Below are 19,613 nucleotides of genomic sequence, written 5' to 3' on the forward strand. Positions count from 1 at the left end.
ATTTCTTTGTGTACTTCTTCTTCTGTATGGGGGCAACTGATACTGGCACGGGTTGGTTCCCCGGTTCAGTGGCAGTGGCTGCTATGGGGGTTGGAGTAGTTGCAGTGGCTGCCACAGGGGTTGGAGTAACTGCAGTGGCTGCCTCAGGGGTTGGAGTAGCCGCAGTGGCTGCCACAGGGGTCAGAGTGGCTGCAGTGTCCATCACAGGGGTTGCAGTAGCTGCAGTGTCTGCCGGTCTGGTTTCCATCTCTTCCCCCTGAGGGTGCTGCATAATTCTGAGCAGTGCCTGATAGATACTGGCCAGGGCCCAGCACAGCGCGGTGAGTTGTGCCTCTCTAGAATAGCCACAGCATTTTCCCCTCAAATATTCTACCACTTTATCAGGGTCCTGTAATTGTTCCGGGGTGAAGTCCCAGACCATTGGAGGTGAGAAGTTCTCTAGGTACCTGCCCATGCTCTCCCGCATGCCGTGCCACCCCTGACTATCCAGCCTCGGAGCAGATCTCCGGGTGGTAGTCTTAAATAGTCGCTTAATCCTAAACAAGACCTGGAACGTATTCAGGAGACATAACACTAGGAACGTGCTGGTTTGAGTATCCCAAGGATGTTAAACATTGTCAAAAGTTGTCATACCTGACCCAAAGGAGAAAAGGGAGGCAAAAGAGCTGGGGAAAGTGTCCCCCCCCGTTTCCCCCACAGACTGGATGTAATTATTAATAAATTCTAGGAGACGGTGCCCAATGTACGGACAGGACAGCAAAACCACATAAACACCCCAAAATAGCTGTCTGAACAGTGATGTTATCATATCATAAAGAGATATCGCACAGGACAGCAGAATGATAATCCTCATCCCTCTTCCAGACACGGTAAACAGCATTGCAGGGAGTACGTAAGCCACATAGGAATTTATATAACACAGCCATGAGAACAAACCAAGCAACATGATGACCAGCGACTATTTACCTAATAAAATAAATGCATACAAAAAATTTGTTTTTCCACGTTCTAGTTGGATTCTGTCGTTATCTCAACCCTTCGAGCCCCACGTTGGGCGCCAAAAAGGACTGTCGTGGTTTAGCCTCAGACGGCAACAAAGAACCACGTGCCGCTCGCTCGGGCCTTCCTGATACAGGAAGAATCAGAAGAAAAAGGCAAGACTCTTGGGTTGAGACAAAGGCAGTTTAACAGAACAGCAAAGGGAACAAGCAAACAACAACAATAACACGGACAGAGGAATATACAAACAAGATTATGGAACCGCCGCTCCCCGCCACTCCAAAACTCGACTTCCTGCCCCCTTCCCCGCAGCTCAGGGTGGGCATGACTCACAGGGCATGGAATACCAGGAAAAATTAACCCTATCCCTGCCAGAACCAGGACAAACACCCATCTCCCCAGTCTGCCGACAGGCACCTCTCTGCACTCTGCAGGCAGACAGGTGAGCCCAGCAGGGCAAATATCCACATATAAATAAGGGGCAATGCCAAATTCAAATCTGGGGTTAATTCCAACATTTGCGTCACTTCCTTGCTGTCCTTCAATGGCTACAAAAACGCAATCCATCAGCAGGCTGCCCCAGCAGGACCTGACGCCTCTCCTGTGCTTTGGTTTAAGGTGGGATGACCTTTGAGATGTTCATGAGATGTTCTGCAGTAAATAGACCGTAAGGCAGGGAAGAACCAGCCCACAGCTGAGTCAATGCCCCATCCCTGGAGGGGTTCAAGGCCAGGCTGGACGGGGCTTGGAGCAATCTGGGCTGGTGGGAGGTGTCCCTGCCCAGGGCAGGGGGGTGGAGCTAGATGATCTCTAAGCTCCCTTCCAACCCAAACCATTCTGTGATTCTGTGATGCTGCGGTGCAGCCGGGACTGTCTGCACGTGCTGGCGAAGGCTCGAGAAACCACTTTGCCTTGTCAGCAGGTCAGTATGTGCCGTCCCGTCCTGCGCCCAGTTCTGACACAGCAGCTGTTCATAGAAAAACTGTTAAAAATGCATGTTGTGAAACCTTTCCTTTCCCTGAGATGGAAGCATGTTGTGTGTATCCTGTTGCCCTGGAAGAGGCATGAGCAACAGTCCAAATATTTTGTACAAATCAGTGACAGCTACCTCAAGTGAATCATTTCTTATTTATGTGTTTCATGTGCATTTTTTTAACATTCTGGAGGGGGTTAGTGACGGTTTTCCCAGAACCTGCGTTTTCTGCTGAAGCTCCCATCTCCTTTTCCAGCCTGGCTTCTCTATCAATAAACTTAGGGGATGAGTTTGAGCCAACTGCAAGTGGACAAGGGCAGGCTGCAGCGAGGGGAGGCACAGCCAAACCTCTGCCCTGTCCTGCCAACCACCCCCTCATTGTCCTGGTGCAAAGGCAGGGTGGCCATTCCCATCCCTCTGGCACCCTTGTGCTGACGGATACCAGAGCACGTCCCACCTCCAGCCCCACTGAGGGATCAGGTCTCATCTACAAGAAGACATTTCACCAAATTTCTCAAGGGCACTGAGAAAATGATGGAGTTAAACCAGCGAGACCCGCTGTGTGGAGACACAAATGCCATTTTACACGGATATACCTCACACAATATTGCCCTGGAGCTCGGGATGCTCAGGAGCTACACGTGATGTGTGATAGGAGCCCACCTGCCCCAATTTGGCCCATGGGGGACACGCTGAACAGGAGTCACCTCACCTGAGTTTAGACATTGCATCCTCCATAACTTTCTTTTACAGTCAGTCGGAAGAAATAGGCCTCTCCTTTATCTGCACTATCTTAGGTGCTTTTTTAAGGATTAGGCAAATGGCGCAAGGGAAGGTGCATTTCTCGCATACCCCCTACGAGACGTAGAGAGCGACACCCAGACCCAAACGTCTAACTGACCCAGGGCAGATGAAGCCGGGCTCTCTTGAAAACACCCTCAGTCCTTCAGCAAGACCAGACCTACTGCAAATCTAACCTCAAAGTTTTGGGTTCCAAAGATATCAAGCATGGAATATTGCCTCTAGACCTAGGGGATCCTCACCTCCGAACACGAGGCTCTTAACAAAGAGAGAAACCGATAAAGAGATCAGAAAGAGAACTGGCAGATGAATTATTCAGTCTAACCATAGCAGCGTTTGACTGAGCTTTCCAAACAATAAACGGGGCATGAATAAACCATTACAAATCCCTCCTTGCGCTCTCGTGATGAGTCACAACCACCAAAGCACAGATGCTCAGGGCAGGCCGTGCTGTGCATCCACGAGGTGAAGCCACAGACGACTCATGTAATCACAGCATTCGTGAGCTCAGAAAACGTAGAAGGATTCAAATTCAATCAAATGCACAAGCAAATGGGCATACAAGCAAGTAGGAGACAGCCCTGCGCACACTCGCTGATTCACGGTCGTATGAAAAGCCTAGACATCGGCGTGAGAAAAGATGAGCACAAGCCTGGAGCAGAGGATGCAGAACATCACACCACGTCTCTGCCTCCTTGGGACCTGCCAGGAGCCTGATGGGGAGCTTTGTTCTTCCAACCAAGTTTGCACAAGGTGACGTTTTGGGGTCACCTCCTTGGCCACCCCCTGCCCTGGGCAACTTGAGGCCGTTGAACTGAACAACATACTAATGCACTGGAATTGCTAATAAAGGAGCTAAGGTTATTCCCGATGCAGCCGTTGGGCAACGCATTGCTCTCGATGGGCAAGCTGGGGCCACCCCTGGGCAAGAAAATACCCTCACATGGCATCCCAGATCCTGCCCTGGACAACCTACTGCCTTCCATGGGCAGGTTTTGCAGCCCCTGGGCAACCAGGTGCAGCTTTTGGGCAACTGTTGAGCGGCTTAGTCATATGATTTGGTTTTAGGGAAGTGGAATAATTACTAAATTGACCAAGAATACAAAAATATAGCATTGTTCACACATGAAGGAAAGTCCTAAAATCCAGAGGCTTCTGAGGTAGAATACAGCCGCAGCTGGCACGCGAAGAATGCAACATCTGTGATTCCCTGTACTAGGTTGTTTGCGAAACTACATGAGGGATGGAATGGAACTGTGTGGAGTTTTGCAGGACGCAAAAAAGGATTAGACACAGTTAAATTGGGCCTGTTAGAAACTTCTCTACCTTTGCCTCCCTCTAAAATTACCAACGTCCGACAGTACCCACTGCCTGCAGCTGCACTTGCAGGAGCAGACGGGGTGGCATCAGATTTAGAAAAAAGAAACATCATTAAGAGCACTCACTCGCCTTATAATTCACCGGTGTGGCCAGTAAAGCAACCAACCGGGCAATGGCGTTTCACAGTAGATTACCGAAAGTTAAATGCCAACACTGCACCCCTGACCGCTGCAGTTCCGAATATCGCGGAAATTGTGACAATGATAAAAGGAGCTGCTCGTCTTTGGATGGCTGCCTTAGATGTAAAAGACATGTTTTTTATGATTCCCCTCCTTGAGCAGGACAAAGCGCGGTTTGCATTCCCGTGGAAAGGAGCCCAATATATTTTAACCGACTTCCACAAGGATACGAGCATTCCCCCACCATTGCTCCTAATGCTTTAGCTAAAGTGCCATCAGAGATTCCTGTTTCACAGGGATGTACGGTATACCAATATATTGATGACATCCTAACAGGGGGAGAGAGCCAAGAAAGTGTACAAGACATGACGCAAAACATCCGACAAACATTATCGGATTTAGGATTGGAAATTCCAGATGCAAAGTGTCAGGGACGCGCAGAGGAAGTTAAATTCCTGGGGGTCTGGTGGATTAAGGGAGCTGCTTCTGTCCCTCAGGATACCCTGAAAAAAACAGAACATGGAGAGAATCCTTCCAGCATGAAGGAGTTACAGCAAGTTCTGGGAACTTTAAGTTATTGCCGTAAACACATCCCTGGCTTTTCCATCATTGCTCGCCCCCTTTATTGGTTGCTGAAAAAGGGTAGATCCTGGGAGTGGACTGAACAACATACTGATGCGCTGGAATTGCTAACAAAGGAGCTAAGGTTATTCCAACAACTTGGCCCCATCCCTCCAACTGACCCTGTCCATGTGGAATGGGGCTTCAGTGAACATGGTTCTCATTGTAACTTGTGGCAGAAGGGACCAGCAGGACCGGAGAGACCATTAGAATTTAGCTCTCACTCCTTCAATGATACTGAGAGCAGATATTCAGACCTTGAGAAGGGTTTACTGTCCCTGGTGCGAGCATTGCAACGAGCAGAGCAGATAAGGAGAGAACAAAGCGTGGTTGTTCGGGGCCCTTTTCGTCTCCTAGATGTGGTCCGTCAAGGGACAGCACCACCAGCCGGCATTGCCCCGAAAGCCACAGTTCGAAAGTGGTATGCTTATTTCGAAGGCATTAATGAAATCATGCCAGTCTCTGAAGGCAGTGTTAAAGTATCCAAGCTCCAGAAGGATATAGATGGTGCCCTGTTGTTCCAATCCCCACCAAACAGACCATCTCCAATCCAAGCAGCACCTCCTCTGAAAGAAGGCAGCGATCTTACAGGAGTGTGGTTTACTGATGCGTCGTCTCACCGTGAGAACAATAAGTGGAAATACAAAGCCGTAGCACTGGAAGTAGCAACGGTGGAAAGAGCAATTGAAACAGGAGATGGTAGCGGGCAAGTAGGGGAACTCAGAGCTGTCCTAGTAGCTGCACGACATGGGGCTACTCACATTTACACTGACTCATATGCTGTTTTTAAAGGAGCCACTGAATGGATCGGACACTGGGCAGCCAACGATTGGCAGGTGAACAGAGTCCCAATTTGGGAGACAGATAGTTGGAAGCAACTGTTAGAAAGAGGAGTCAGAGAGCATTGCACATTGGTTGGGTAAAAGGTCATGATCGTTCGAACTCGATCACTGCTCAGTTCAACCAACAGGTAGATAGCCTCACGCGGCTGCAGCACATTGACATTGTAGATGATGGTGGGGAATGGGAACGCTTACTCGAATGGTTACGTGTTAAGCGTAGCCACACAGGCCGTGCTGATGTGTATCAGGAAGGACTAGCCCGGGGGCGGCCTGTATCAGCTGAACTGTGCGAACAAGTAGGAACTGCCTGTTCACAATGTCGCCTACGGCTCAATAAAGATCATCCGAGTAAGGCGCCTCCCTTACCCATTCGGGACAAGAAACCATTGTGGCATTCCTGGCAAATTGATTGTATTGGGCCCTTGAGATCATCAGGTGAGAAAAGAGACGTCCTAGTAGGAGTGGAGATTATCTCTGGCCTCACTATGGCCACCAGCTTCAAATCAGCTACCGGGGACAACACAGTGAAAGGCCCACAAGGGTGGTACAGCACCCTTCCCCTTCCTGAGGCAATCCAAAGTGATAACGGTTCACACTTTACCGCTACGGTGGTACAAGATTGGGCCAAAGAAGAAGGGATTCGATGGGTATTTCATACTCCCTGCTATCCTCAGGCTAATGGCATTGTTGAACGCACCAATGGATTGGTTAAGCGTTTTGCAAAAGCTCATGAACCTGGTTGGCATTTGCGATGGGATGATGCCACCTATCAATTAAATAACAGATGGAGTGGAGATGGCTGTCCTAAAATGAAAGCTTTCTGTGTATCTGCCAATATCATCACTCCAAAAGTTCCCAATGAACCAGGAAAATACCTAGGACAATTTCACCCTGGGCAACCTGTGTTAGTGAAAATGCCTCAAATTGGCACAGTACCAATGGTGCTAGCTACTCCCCAAAATCCCCATGCATGGGAAGCCAAAGACTGTTCAGGGAAGATACACCGGATCAGCACCCGGTGGATCTTGCCCTCTTTTTGACCCCGTTGCTCAAAGAAGACCGAGCAGATTCCCTTTTCTTTTGTGTCTTACAGGAACCTTAGATGAACTGTACGTGGACAGACGAACTGTTGCCACCTCACAACGACTGAAGAGAGATGTGACTGGTATCTTAGGAACAGGACTGGGAGTCTTAAATAGTATAGATACTTGCAAACAAACTAGTCACAACTACTAGTGATCTAGACAAATTAAAACATCCTCTACAGTCCTCTCGAGCAGCATTGGGAAATCACCAATGGCTTTTAACGAATATATTGCCTCAGTGGGAAGAAACAGGTCAAAAAGGACCATCAGCTGATCACAAATGCACTTGGTACAACCCAAAACAATGTTTCTTTGGCTCTTAGTTGTACCCAAGCCCAACTGTGGATGCAATCTATGACAGCCACAATCATAAGGGAAGGTGAACAAGGCACCTTGCCCACTGAAGTCCAAAAAGTAATATGGGATAACGCAATTGAGTTTGAGAAAAAATTTCAATCCTGGTGGTATCTGGTTAATTTCACCTACGATCCCTCTGAGAGCAAGGCCACAGCTTTTGTCTTAACGATACGCACTGCCTCAGTGTACACCATATACCCAGTCATCGCCCTGGGGTTGAATCACCATGGAGCCATACTCCATCCGGTAGAGCACAGAGTGTGGGCACAACAAAATGAGAATAAATGGCAAACTGTTGATGTTGAAGCATGCATTTCACGAGATCAACAAGGATTCATTTGTGAGAGTAATACTCTCAAGGCACAAGACATTTGTCTTGACACCAACCAGAATGTTTGTCACTTTGAGATACATCCCGATGAAACCCCAGAAACTGTGCTTGTATATATTGGGAAAGGGTGTGTTTGCTGAGGTCTCCCTGTACTCTTGTATGCGTAGATGACATAGCAGTAGATAGAAGTAATCACTCAAATCTTTGTGTTTGTAACTTTACTAACGTCATTGGATGTGACTTCAATTCTTCAGCTCCTGTTACGTCTTTTCAATTGCTACAATCTAATTACACGTTGATTCGAGATTTGCTGCCCACCCCTATCGGAATGAATCTCTCACTAGTGAAAAGTTGCTGCAACACGATGAAGTGAAGCGATTGTTGAAAGAGGCCCAAGAAAATGGACACAGAATTCTGATTACTGTCCATCGTGATGTTGAAGAAATACACCACGTACTGGAAAGGGTCAAGAGAGATGGGGGACAGGAATGGTGGGACAGCCTTTTTGGATGGTCACCAACAGCTACAGGACTTTTGAACAAGATGCTCCATCCTGTTGTCGTTTTACTAGTACTCACTGTATTGTGCTTTGCTTTGACAATTGTTTTGTACGTTTGACTTTGGATTATGATGAAAAGCTTAACTCGGTTAAGCTCTTCCATCGCTGCTTTCGGGGATCAGTCGACGGGCTGAGCCTTTCTTCCCCTGCATAGGGACGCCTTTGGGTAAGACTTCGATTACACCGAGTGCTTTCTCGGGGACTTAGAAATTTCTCTAGAGAATCTCTACCCTACATTTATAGCCAGGCTGTATCCTTTGTAATTTTGTCGCGCGTTTTGTATACTTAACAATATCTTTATTAGCATGTGCTTTGCAGACTGTGTATTTATCACCGGCAATCCTAAAGAACCTGTATATCTGTTGTTTAAATAAACCGCGCTGTTTAAGTAGCCAGTCATTTCGCTTTCTCACTGAACGCGACCAAAGACTAGAGAGAGGCCGTGCTGGTTCAGGAGCACGACTAGACTGAAGGTGCAGTCCACTATTAGTGTATCCAAATCGTAATAGTTTAATACATATTAAAGGCGATTGGATTGATAGTGCTGAATTGGGCATCACTCAGAATTGAAACCCAGCCGCACCTGGCCTCCCACCTGGGTGAGGAGTGTTAGAACGCAAGGGGGTTTCTCTTCTGCCAAAACCGCTTGGCCCCTTTTCACGCAACAAGGTAGTCCTGCAAGGAGCAGGGAGATGGACTCGATGATCCTCATGGGTCTCTCTCGACTTGAGATGTTCTATGATCCTAGGAACTCACGGCCCTCAGTGGGCACCGTCAATGGGCAACCCAAATAGCCCTTGGGCATTTGAGTGCCACCCCTGGGCAACCAAGTGCCACCCCTGGGCAAACTGGTGCCCTCATTGGACAAGGCAGTGGCAGCAGTGGTGCTGCTGGGCCAGCCCGTGGGCGAGCAGAGGGCTCGCTGGGGCAGGCAGGTAGACCATGGTGGGGGTGCTGGTGAGGAGATGCACGGTGTCCCCAGCAGCCCCACCACGGCACAGCCTCTCGCAGCACCAGGGCACCGTGCACCAGTGACACTGGGAACTTCTCCTGGGAGAGGGTCCTTCCCCACTTATTTCAGGCTTTAGCCTGAGAAAAGGCATTGGAAGAGGAGGAGCCCAGCCCAGCCGGGGGTGGTTAGCACAGCTGCTCCGGCTAACCCAAGGGGCTTTCTCTCCAGCTTCTGAAAATACCCATCAAGTCTGCTGCCATGACCTCTGTGTCCCGCTTTATCCAGAGGAAACATTCTCATTGGCTTCATTTTACCGCTTTAGATGAACTGTGAGCTGTGTGAATGGCTCGTTTCAGGCTGACACCTCTGTCTTCTCATAGCTGTTTTCCGTCGCCTCTCCTTTTCCCAGCTCTTGCAGCTGCGGACCGAATCACAGAATCATAGCATTGCCCATATCATAGCATATCCACACGGAGCCGGCCTCCACGGGAAAGCCGTGCCTCTGCTGGCAGAGATCTGACAGAAAAGATGACTCAAACTCTTTTGCGTATACAAAGGTTTTCTTAGGCAACAAAAAGAGGTATGGCCCTTGGATTACTACCCATTACTGTTCTCCCCTGTGGGTGGCAATGAAGCCACAACGCGTAATCCAAGGGGTCTCGATCATAGGATCATAGAATTGTCTTGGTTGGAAGGGACCTTTAAGATCATCAAGTCCAACCATCAACCTAACGCTGCCAAAACCATCACTAAACCATGTCCCTCAGCATCCCATCTACCCATCTTTTAAGTACCTCCAGGGCTGGTGACTCAAACACTTCCCTGGCAGCCTGTTCCAATGCTTGATAACCCATCAAAGGAGACTTCAGGGCCTTGGGGCGGTTGGTGAGGGAATCTGGGAGGCAGGTTATTTTTTCCTCTCCTCCCAGTTGCAGGCAATGACACTGGAAGGAACAGGTGGGACCAGCCTATTAATACGTGGCTCCGTGGCTGGTGTCACCAACACCATTTTGGGTTTTATGGTAATGGGATGGCATACACGGCACCAGGCTTGCTGGTGTCAGATGGGGTTCACCTCTCATAGAATCCAAGACTCATAGAATGCGTTGGGTTGGAAGGGACCTCTCAAGGGCATCTAGTCCAACCCCCCTGCAGTCAGCAGGGACATCTTCAACTGGATCAGGTTGCTGAGAGCCTCATGCAGCCTGGCCTTGAATGTCTCCAGGGATGGGGCCTCCCCCACCTCTCTGGGCAACCTGGGCCAAGGTCTCCCCACCCACCTCCAAGGGGGAAGAGGGTCTTTGCTCAGGAGGTAGCGGGGCTCATTGACAGAGCTTTAAACAAGGCTTGAAGGGAGAGGGGGACAATATCGGGCTGTCCCTGTGGGATGAGATGCCAAGGTTGGAGGGACGGGGTGCCAGCGAGGGCCTGTTGCTCTGAGACGTGCTGGTGACGCTGCCTCACGCTTGAAGTCTTGGAGAGATGAGCCGGGGGCTCCTGAGGTCACAGGAGCCAGGAGGGAAACACCAGTGCAATACCCCAAAGGAATCAAGGGGTGTTCCTGGAAGAAGGTGGTATTTGAAAAGTCATGGCATCAGGTGAAGTCCCCGGGCACTGGAAAAAGGGAAACATTGCACCCATTTCTAAAAAGGGTGGAAAGGAGGGTACGGACCTGTCGGCGTCACCTCTGTGGCTGGGAAGGTCATGGGGCAGGTCCTCATAAAAGCCACGCTAAGGCCCACGGAGGACAAGGAGGTGAATCAAGACATGGCTTCACACTCTGCTTTTTCCACATCAGACTCCAAACGAGGAGGACGCGACACTTTTTCTCCTAAAATCACAGACCGAATGGGTAGGAATGAATCCCCGTGGGTGGATTTGCTCTTAGTTGCGTCCAGGATATTTTCAGTTACTTTCTGTCACGCCGTGAAAGAGCAGTGGAAAGAGAAAAAACAAAGGGAAAAAAAAAATACTCCTGCTAGACCATGTGACATGCAAAGTGATAATTTAATTTCTACCCAGGCTTCCATCAGGAAGTGGAAGTTTAATCTTGTAATTTTCAAAGCATATAGAGAAAACTGATAACTGTGGCAACGGATGCCGTGGGGTGGGCTGAGCCCAGCCTAGATGGGACCCAGCAGCCGCGCGGTGCTGGGAAAGGTCTTGTGCATCCCCATGCACTTCTCCTGGTCAATGAAGAGGGAGCTGGCTTTGACGGCCAGGTCATGCTGCAGGACCGCCTTGGCGCGAACCAGCATTTGCAAGGTGTCCTGGCTGTCTCTCAGCTGCTGCTGAAGAGTCTGCACCGTCTCATGGATGTCACGGACCTCGTTGACAAGGCTGGAAAACAGCAAGGAGCCCTCATTAGAAGTCCTGTCACGTGGGTGGTTTCTAGCATGGCATTACTGATGGGCCCCTGGGGCATGGGTTTTCCCCCTTCAGTGCGCTCAGACTCGCTCGGACCCCCCCTGTTTGTGGCAGATCCATGGGGAAGCTGAGGGCAGAGCTCCTGGGGGTCTCGGCGGGGAGGCACAGTGAATGTCTGCTCAAAGGCTTCTGCAATTCGCAGCCGCGTCTGCCAGAGCAGGTGGTGCCACCAAGCAGAGGGACAAGCAGCTGTGGTTTCCCGTTCCTGTTCGGTTTTGTGGGTTTCTTGGCTCCCCCTCCTGGATTTCCCCGGGCAAGGGTCCTCCCCACACCCACGGGTGCACGCGCAGCGAAAGAGGACAGCTGGGAGAGGCTAAAAGTGAAGGTGAAACAAGTGGAGGATGGAACAAAGGATGGCGTGAGAGATGCTAAACCGGCTCTGGGGCTGGGTTTAAATTGCTTTGAAAAGGCTTCCCAGGGAGCCTCACCCAGCGGGCTGCCAGGAGGAGGTGTGAAGTTCAGGGTGCCTGATCCTCCCCAGCCCCTCGGGGTGCAATGCCAAAGAGCTCCCTCTGTCCTTGACAGGATTTCCAGTGTCCCCAGGGGAGGTGAGCACAGCCCTCACTGCTTCTCCGTGTGGTGCACAGAATCCCAGGCTGGCGGGGGTTGGCAGGGACCTCTGGAGATCACCCAGTCCAACCCCCTGCAGAGCAGGGTCACCCACAGCAGGTGGCACAGGAACGCCTCCAGGCGGGTTTGGGATGTCTCCAGAGACGGAGACTCCACCACCTCTCGGGGCAGCCTGTGCCAGGGCTCTGCCACCCTCACAGCAAAGAAGTTCCTCCTCGTGTTTAGGTGGAACTCCCTATGCTCAAGTTTGTGCCCGTTACCCTTGTCCTGTCCCCGGGCACCACTGAAAAGAGCCTGGCCCCATCCTCCTGACACCCCCCCTTTCAGTATTGATAAGCGTTGAGAAGGTGCCCCCTCAGGCGTCTTTCTTCCAGCCTGAAGGGACCCAAATCCCTCAGCCTTTCTTCACAAGAGAGGTGTTCCAGTCCCCTCATCCTCTTGGTAGCCATTTGGTGTCCCCTCTCCAGCAGTTCCCTGTCCTTCTGGAACTGGGGAGCCCAGCACTGGACACAGCACCTTGCACAGCAGCTGCACCCTTGCGGTTACCCAAAAGGAAGGACCTAAGAGCTCTCAGCATGAGCCTGTTGGAGAGTAAAGGGCTTGTCCTTCAAACCTGAGCCCATCCAGCCGCCGGGAAGCAGGCAGGAGAGAAGACGGGGTTGACGCAAGTAGGAAAAATCCAGCCCCTCATGGGGTGGCATCAGGCCGCCCCCGGCCATGGGGTACAGCCTCCGTTGTGGGCGCAGAGCTCTCCCAGCACCCAAAGGCTGGGATACCCGCTCATTGCTTTTGATTATGTCGGTGCACTTCTGGAAGGACTCTTTAGGGAAAAGAACCAACCCCCCATGATTAATTTTGTCATCCAGCGATGCTCCCGAGTGCTACCACCCGTGAGCCCTCGAGGTCCCCGCCGGCCCCGTGCTCCTGCCTTACCGCAGCTGGGCAGTGTCCCGGCACAGCTCCATGTTTGGCCTCTGAGTGCGCTGGTCCAGCCGGGTCTGAGCCACCTTTAATGGAGGCCCCTGGTCCCTAATGGCCTTTTGGATGGCTTCTATATTCCTCTCGGTCTGGAATATTTCCTGCACTGTCTGGCGTAAGAAAGAAACACATGCATAAATTTAAAAAATGTATTCTCCAGCGGCAACGTGATTTCCCTTTTCTGCCATCCATCTGCAGAAAAAAAACAAGTTCAATTAGCAGACCCCGGGCTCAGACTGCTCTCACTCTGCCATAGATGGAGGCACAGATCCAGCAGCCATTTCTCTGCGGGGAAAAGCCTCTCTTTGCTCTTGCTGTCACATCAGAGGAGGTTTTGGAGCAGTGACGGATCTACTGAATTACCCGCTCCCCAAAATTACTGCTTGCAGGAACTGATCGTCCATCACTAGCAACTAACAGAGGGCAGGTTTTTGGTGGATGCTCGCTGAAGGATGTGGCACCAGCCCGCGATGCTGCAAGCCCAGTTTCTGCTCGGTTAATCTGTGCCGAGCACTTTTCAGGCAGCTTTCCATGAGAGCCAGTGGTGCGAGCCTGCTGCCCATCGCTGATCTCCACTTCATCTGCTTGGCGGAGCAAACACACCGATACCTGTGCAGCAACCACAGAGTGCTGAGACCGAAAACACGTCCTTGGAGGAGCAGCAAAGCTGCAAACCCCACAGCAGACACCCCAGCAGAGTCCCAGTAAAGCCCTTCTGCAGGGCAGCCAGCGCCTCTGAAGTAACTAGCGCTGATGCAAGTAGCGCTGGCATTTTCTGCTGGAAATCCCTGTGCTAGCAGGCTGTCAGCTGGGATGAGCAACGGGCAGTATCCCTTGGGATGAAATTACACTGCCAACTCATCCTGCTCCAAGAAGAAAGTCCCCAAGAAAGCTGGGCAGGGGCTGTTTGCAAGGGCATGTAGCGAGAGGACGAGGGGCAATGGTCTAAACTAGAGCAGGGCGGGTTTAGATGAGACATTAGGCAGAAGTTCTTTGCACTGAGGGTGGTGAGACACTGGCCCAGGTTGCCCAGAGAGGTGGAGGAGGCCCCATCCCTGGAGACATTCAAGGCCAGGCTGCATGAGGCTCTGAGCAACCTGATCCAGTTGAAGATGTCCCTGCTGACTGCAGGGGGTTGGACTAGATGGCCTTGAGAGGTCCCTTCACACCCAACACATGCTATGACTCCATGATTCTAAATGATGCTATAACCAGGTTCTTGTGGTGACCGTTCCTCTGCTGGGGCCAGGTCTGCGTGGAGGGTCGCGCTTTGGAGGTGTCACCGGGAAGTGACAGTGTCACACCAAAAGGGAGGGGTTCAGGCTACCTTGGCCAGGTGGGTCTGAATCTTTCTCTTGGCATCGGCCGTCTCGGCGATGCGGTTGGTGAAGGCGCCGTTCACGGTGTTGAACTGCCGCCACATCTGGCTGTCCGTCACCGCCAGCAGGTTCTCGATGTCGTCCCGCAGCTTGGCGGAGGCCGCCCGCTCGCTCTGGGAGCGGAGGATGTTGTTGTTGGTGAACTTGGCCCAGGACTGCGGCACCGAGATCCTGGGGGGGAAAAGGAGAGGCCCCCGGTAAGCTGGATGTGGGCAGGCATGGACCCTGCCAGGGAGCAGCGTGGATTCACTATAGCTTAAATCTACACTTTTAATTGGACTGTATGTCATAGTTTAACCCCAGCCAGCAGCCAGGACCACGCATGCGCTGGTGCAGTTCTCCCCCTTCCCCCCAGAAGGGAGAAGAGGGAGAAAAGGAGGGGAAAGGGAAAGGGAAAAACTCGTGGGTGGAGATAAGGACAGTTTAATAGAACAGTAACAGAAACCAATAATAATAATAATAATAATAATAATAATAATAGTAATAATGATAATAATAATAATAATGACACAAGTCACTCTCACCACCCAGTGAACTGGCACCTTCCCGAGCCCCGACCGCATATTCCCACCCCGCACCAACCCCCATTTATATCCTGAGCATGGCATCTATGGTACGGAATATTCCGTTGGCCTTTCCCTTGTTCTGCCTATGCTCCTCCTCACTTCTATGGGAAGCTGAAAAGAGTCCTTGAAAAGTATAAACATCGCCTAGCAACAACTAAGACACATCTTTGAAAATATGCATAAACTTAGTGAGCTGTTTCAGCAGAGGTGCTCCGCTGAATTAATTGGCAGGCTGATCTCTCAACCCCTGGTAGAATGTTTAATGAGGTGGGACTGGCTTTCACCCTCTGGATGTTTGGCATCCAACTGTCAGCAGAGGGTTGTGCTCCCTTTCCGGGGAGCGGAGAGAAATGACCGCTCTGAGGGAGGTGTCTCCAGGCGGGATGGATCTGGGTTGGGGACAAGCAGCTCCCTGCCAGGGAGAGGCACCGCGTATCCTGGGGACAGCTTGCTGCTGGGGACCGACAGCGTGCACTCACGTGGCATCGACCTGTTCCACCCCTCGGTAGTAACTGATGCCCTGGGAGGTGTTCATCAGGTGGTGGCACCTGTCGTCGATCCGGTGGGCCACCTGCTTGTTGGCCAGGTCCTTCTCCAGGTTGTGCTGGGCCGCCCGGTTGGAACTTCAACATGCAAACAGCAGCCATCGGTGGGGACGTACGGGTGGAATGGCTTCCTCCCCGTTCCACTCCCCACAGCAGCTCCCGGCCACCCGCGCAGCTCTGTCCTCCCACGAGCATCACCGCCCGCATGCCATGGAGCCTCCATGGGCTTTACGCCTGCGGGGTGTGGGGATAGACAGGCTTCTTCTGGGGGTTCACATCTGCTGGGGTTCTGCTGGGCTTCTGCTGTGACCACAAATGCACATCAGCCCTACGACATGAGAGAAGGAGCTCCTCCTTACGTGATCTGGGCTTTGGCCTTGTCCAGGAACTGCTGCATCTTCTCCTGGCACGACCTGATGACATCGACTTCCTGGGCAAAGGCAAAAGAGGACCCCATCAGCGTCCATACTCACTCGTCCTGGTCACACTCCTCCCCTTGCACCTCTCCAACCCTGCACACAGCAAGAACTTGCCTGCTTGTCTTCCTGCCCAAAGCAAACAGGCAGGAAAACTCACAGCTGAGCCTGCGCACAGCGCCCTGGAGGGGACAGAAGGGTGCTGTGGCTGCAGCCACGGCCTTTGCGTTCCCTTTCAGGGTGGGTCAATAAGGATTTTTTCACCTTGACCTCAGTGTCAATCAGTGGTTAGTCCCACTACACGGACAGGGACACATCCTGGTGTGGACAGGCAGAGCGGTTCCCTGGACCACTACACACCTCCGTCCCCAGATCAGCACCTGCCCTTTTTGCTCCCAAAATGTTTTCCTCCCCAGGAGGAATCCCATCCGTACGGGACAAGAGGAGATGGACTTGACTTCGGTGTAAATGCCCAGGCTGAATTTCTGAGACACATTCAGCTCCACCGGAGGAAGTGTGTTGCTCTCAGCTCACTTGACTTCAGCACAAACCCATTGCCTTTGTGAAGCTCCGGCTGCTGGAGGCAGGTGATCAGTGCTCCAAATCCCATAACTTTGAAATCCAGTAAAAATAGCTTCAACGCATGATCTGAGTTGCCCAACTTACTGTTAAGAGCTGTTCCTCCACGTTGTCGTGGACCAGGTCGATGCCCATCCTCTTCTCCCGCTGAAGTAAGCACTCCTGAGCGACCTGTTGGGGACACGCCATCACCGCTGGCTGCAGGGGCAGGGCTCTCTATGGGGACCGTCCCCATCTCCAATAATGTAAGAAAAGAAATTCTAGGTGGGCACGGAGATGACAAGAGGGGGAAAAAAGTGGCCCGGGACAGCTGGTTTTGCAGAAAAAAAGCAGCCGAGCTGCAACATCAGCATTAAACCATCATGAGGGAGCAGATGTGTCCCTGGTGCAGCCACAGCTGAAACGGGTACCTGTGTCAGCCTTGACGCCCACCTCGCCAGAGCCTCGTGGTAAGACACGGGCTTTTGTCTCCCAAATCAGGACTCTGGATGTACTGCGTCTAAAAATATTGAGTTAAGCAAACGCTGCTCTGACGTGCTCAGCCTGTGCTGATAGGGGATCCAGCAGATGGCAAGGGGGGTTTGTTTACTACTAACTTAACTAATGGCCTCTTAATAAAAGCTTTCTAGACGTTCCGGAGCTGCAGTGAAACTTAATGAGACGTTTGAAGGGCTGCAGATGTTTCAGCAGTAGGCTACAGCTTGCAGCGTGCCGGGACGGGTGCTTACCCGGAGAGGGGCCTCCGCCTCGGCCAAGGCTCTCTCCAGCCTGGTCTTCACCTCTGTGAGCGCGTTGGTCTCCCCGATCACCTCATCTAGCTCGTGGCAGAGCTCCGATTTCCAAAACGCGATGTCATTGGCGCGCACTCCCAGGTTTTTGGTGCTTTCTACTTGCGTTTTCTTGGTCTGCTGGTATTTGTGGTCAATGATGCGGGAGGTATCGGCTCTCAGGCGCTCCGCGTTCTTCTGGGAGGTCTCCGACTCCCTGTAATTGGTCACGTTGGACTTGTACCAGTCTTCAGGGGTGTAGCGGGTGAAGACGGTGGTTCTGGTGGAAACAGATGGAAGCTTCTCGCCGGCAGTTATCCCCTGGGAACTCTTGGAAAAGGCAGCCAAAGTTGGTTTGCTGGCAGCCGTTTTGTAGTAGGTGCTGGGCATCCAGGGGAGGCTGTAGCTCTGAGGCAAGGGGCGGTAAGGAAATCGGTTCTTATAGCTTGACGCCATGGTGTGGATGGCAGGGAGAAACCTGGTGGGTATGGCTCTGGGATGGGCGAACTTTGCTGGTAAGGGAGAGCCGACAGACTCCATGCTCCACCGCTGCTATTCGTGTGTCCCGTCCGTGTCCTGCACAGAGGAGGAGAGAGAGGACAACCTCAGCAACCTCCTGCACTTGCCTTACTTCTTACAGCAACACCCGCAACTTCAAACACAAACAGCGACGCACAGAGCGCCCTCACAGCGCCTGAACAGGCCTAAACCCCTTGAAAACAAATCCCTCCTGACAGCATCCCAAACATTTGGATATAAAAGCGTTTGACTTGGTTGTTAGTATCTAGCATCAGGTCTTGGAATGCGGAGAAAAACAAATCACGGCCGTAAGGAGAATGACAGATACCGTGCCTTCCTTTTCCTTAAATCTGTCAATCCAGTCAAACTGGAGTTGCTCATTCTCTGCTGTTCCTTTGTTTCTTTTGGCTGGCGTATCTGCTGATCTTCTGATACTCCAGAGGTCATTTTCTCTGTAAAAGTTCCATTCCCAGCCCCGAGGGCTGCGTCCCTTTTGGACACACATCTGCTACCGGCCCAGCGCCATTTGTGGGTGGGTGAGGGACTCCATCCTCACCCCCTCTATCTTCCCTTGCCTTAAATGCTGGAGTGAGGAGCCTGCAGGTGAGCTGAGCTTTGCAGGACTATATCCAAATTTGACCCCCCCACACCCCTATTTCAGCCTCAAAAGAGGGGCCGCCTCTTGCCTTGCAAAGGAGGAAAGGTGTCGATGGCTCACCTGGTGTAAGATCAGTGTGCGTGGGAAGGAGATGGCCCACAGTCTTTTCAGAGCGCTTGGGAAACACCAGCCTTGCAGTAGCCCTAGGAGGAATGGCCACACATGAAGATTTTGCTACCAAGAATTGCATATTGTCCTCTCCAGCTTGAGGCTGTCAATCGATGGTTATCAGCAAGATAAGGCAGGGGGCCACCAAACACACCTCATCTGAGGACAAACACTCCGGAGGGGTACGTGGTGCTCGGTACGAAGCTCTTGTGAGGTTACAAGTGTCACCCACGGGCAGGAATAAGTCCCTCAATACGGCTGTTGTAGCCAGCCTGACGTGTCCTTCCCCTAACACCGTCCCGTCCCCACTGCTCCCAGCCTGGCTCGGAGCCCCAGGGGAAGATGAGGACACGGGTGTGCTACAGCAAGATCCCTGATGGGAGTGGCTGTGGGACAGGCAGCGGGAAACTCACACCCTCAAATTTAGCAGAAAAAGAAGCTTTTGCAAACACGACCCTCCGAGGCAGTTTGGCAGAACCGAGGACGAAATGTCTGCGCTCAGGTCCAACAGAAACCACCGTGTGTGCCGCTTCCCACAAACCGCTCCCTTCAGCCCTTTTGTCCCGGCTAGGGATAAATGACGGCGCTTTCCCTAGCTCCGTGCCGCTTTATACCTGAGAAACGGCCTTGGGAGGGTGGGAGGCAGCTTCCCTGGCTCCCACCCCCACAAATAAACTCTGCCCTTTCAGATACTGACAGACACACGTTTAGGAAAGGGAGGGAAAACCCCTTGGGAACGGCCCAGGGCTACTTTTCCCTGCATTTCCAGCTGAAATAAATGCCCCTGCATCCCCCTTGGGATAAGCCATCCCAGGGCGACACTTTGTGCCATCCCTGAACACGGACACAACGACAGGAGCCCCGACCACCTCATCCGGGTACATTTAGAGGAGAGAAGAGATATGGAGGGGGATTAGGAGAATGACCCGGTTTTTTCCCTCCCAGTTCAGGGACACACTCACCCTGCAGAGGCTTGGGGGTGTGCGGGGGGGGCTGCTACTCAGTGCTGTGCTGTCAGGTTGGGTGGCAGCACTGCCAGACACTGCAGCATCCCCAGTGCCCTCTGTGTCACAGAACCAGGG

General features: G+C 51.9%; 1 protein-coding gene across 1 annotated transcript; it reads right to left on the minus strand.

The window, feature by feature from the left end:
- Positions 1-11,061: 11,061 nt before the first annotated feature.
- On the minus strand, positions 11,062-17,786 carry LOC141751185 (tektin-3-like). Its single transcript, XM_074607576.1, has 7 exons — positions 17,208-17,786; positions 16,567-16,650; positions 15,844-15,914; positions 15,419-15,562; positions 14,322-14,544; positions 12,950-13,104; positions 11,062-11,359 (listed from the first exon to the last, which is right to left on the minus strand). The coding sequence occupies exons 1-7, from the start codon at positions 17,784-17,786 to the stop codon at positions 11,143-11,145; spliced, it is 1,473 nt and encodes a 490-aa protein (XP_074463677.1). The 3' UTR covers positions 11,062-11,142.
- Positions 17,787-19,613: the final 1,827 nt, after the last annotated feature.

The sequence above is a fragment of the Larus michahellis genome, chromosome 14, assembly GCF_964199755.1.
Source record: "Larus michahellis chromosome 14, bLarMic1.1, whole genome shotgun sequence".
NCBI classification, from domain to species: Eukaryota; Metazoa; Chordata; class Aves; order Charadriiformes; family Laridae; genus Larus; species Larus michahellis.

What these genes read in the sequence shown, in the direction of transcription:
- LOC141751185 (XM_074607576.1), bottom strand. Translation starts at nt 17,786, where the DNA reads ATGGAGTCTGTCGGCTCTCCCTTACCAGCAAAGTTCGCCCATCCCAGA. An exon ending in TGGAGGAACAGCTCTTAACA is followed by an intron (nt 15,915 to 16,566) that starts GTAAGTTGGGCA and finishes GCCTTTGCCCAG; the next exon opens with GAAGTCGATGTCATCAGGTC. An exon ending in CGGGACACTGCCCAGCTGCG is followed by an intron (nt 11,360 to 12,949) that starts GTAAGGCAGGAG and finishes GCTGTTTTCCAG; the next exon opens with CCTTGTCAACGAGGTCCGTG.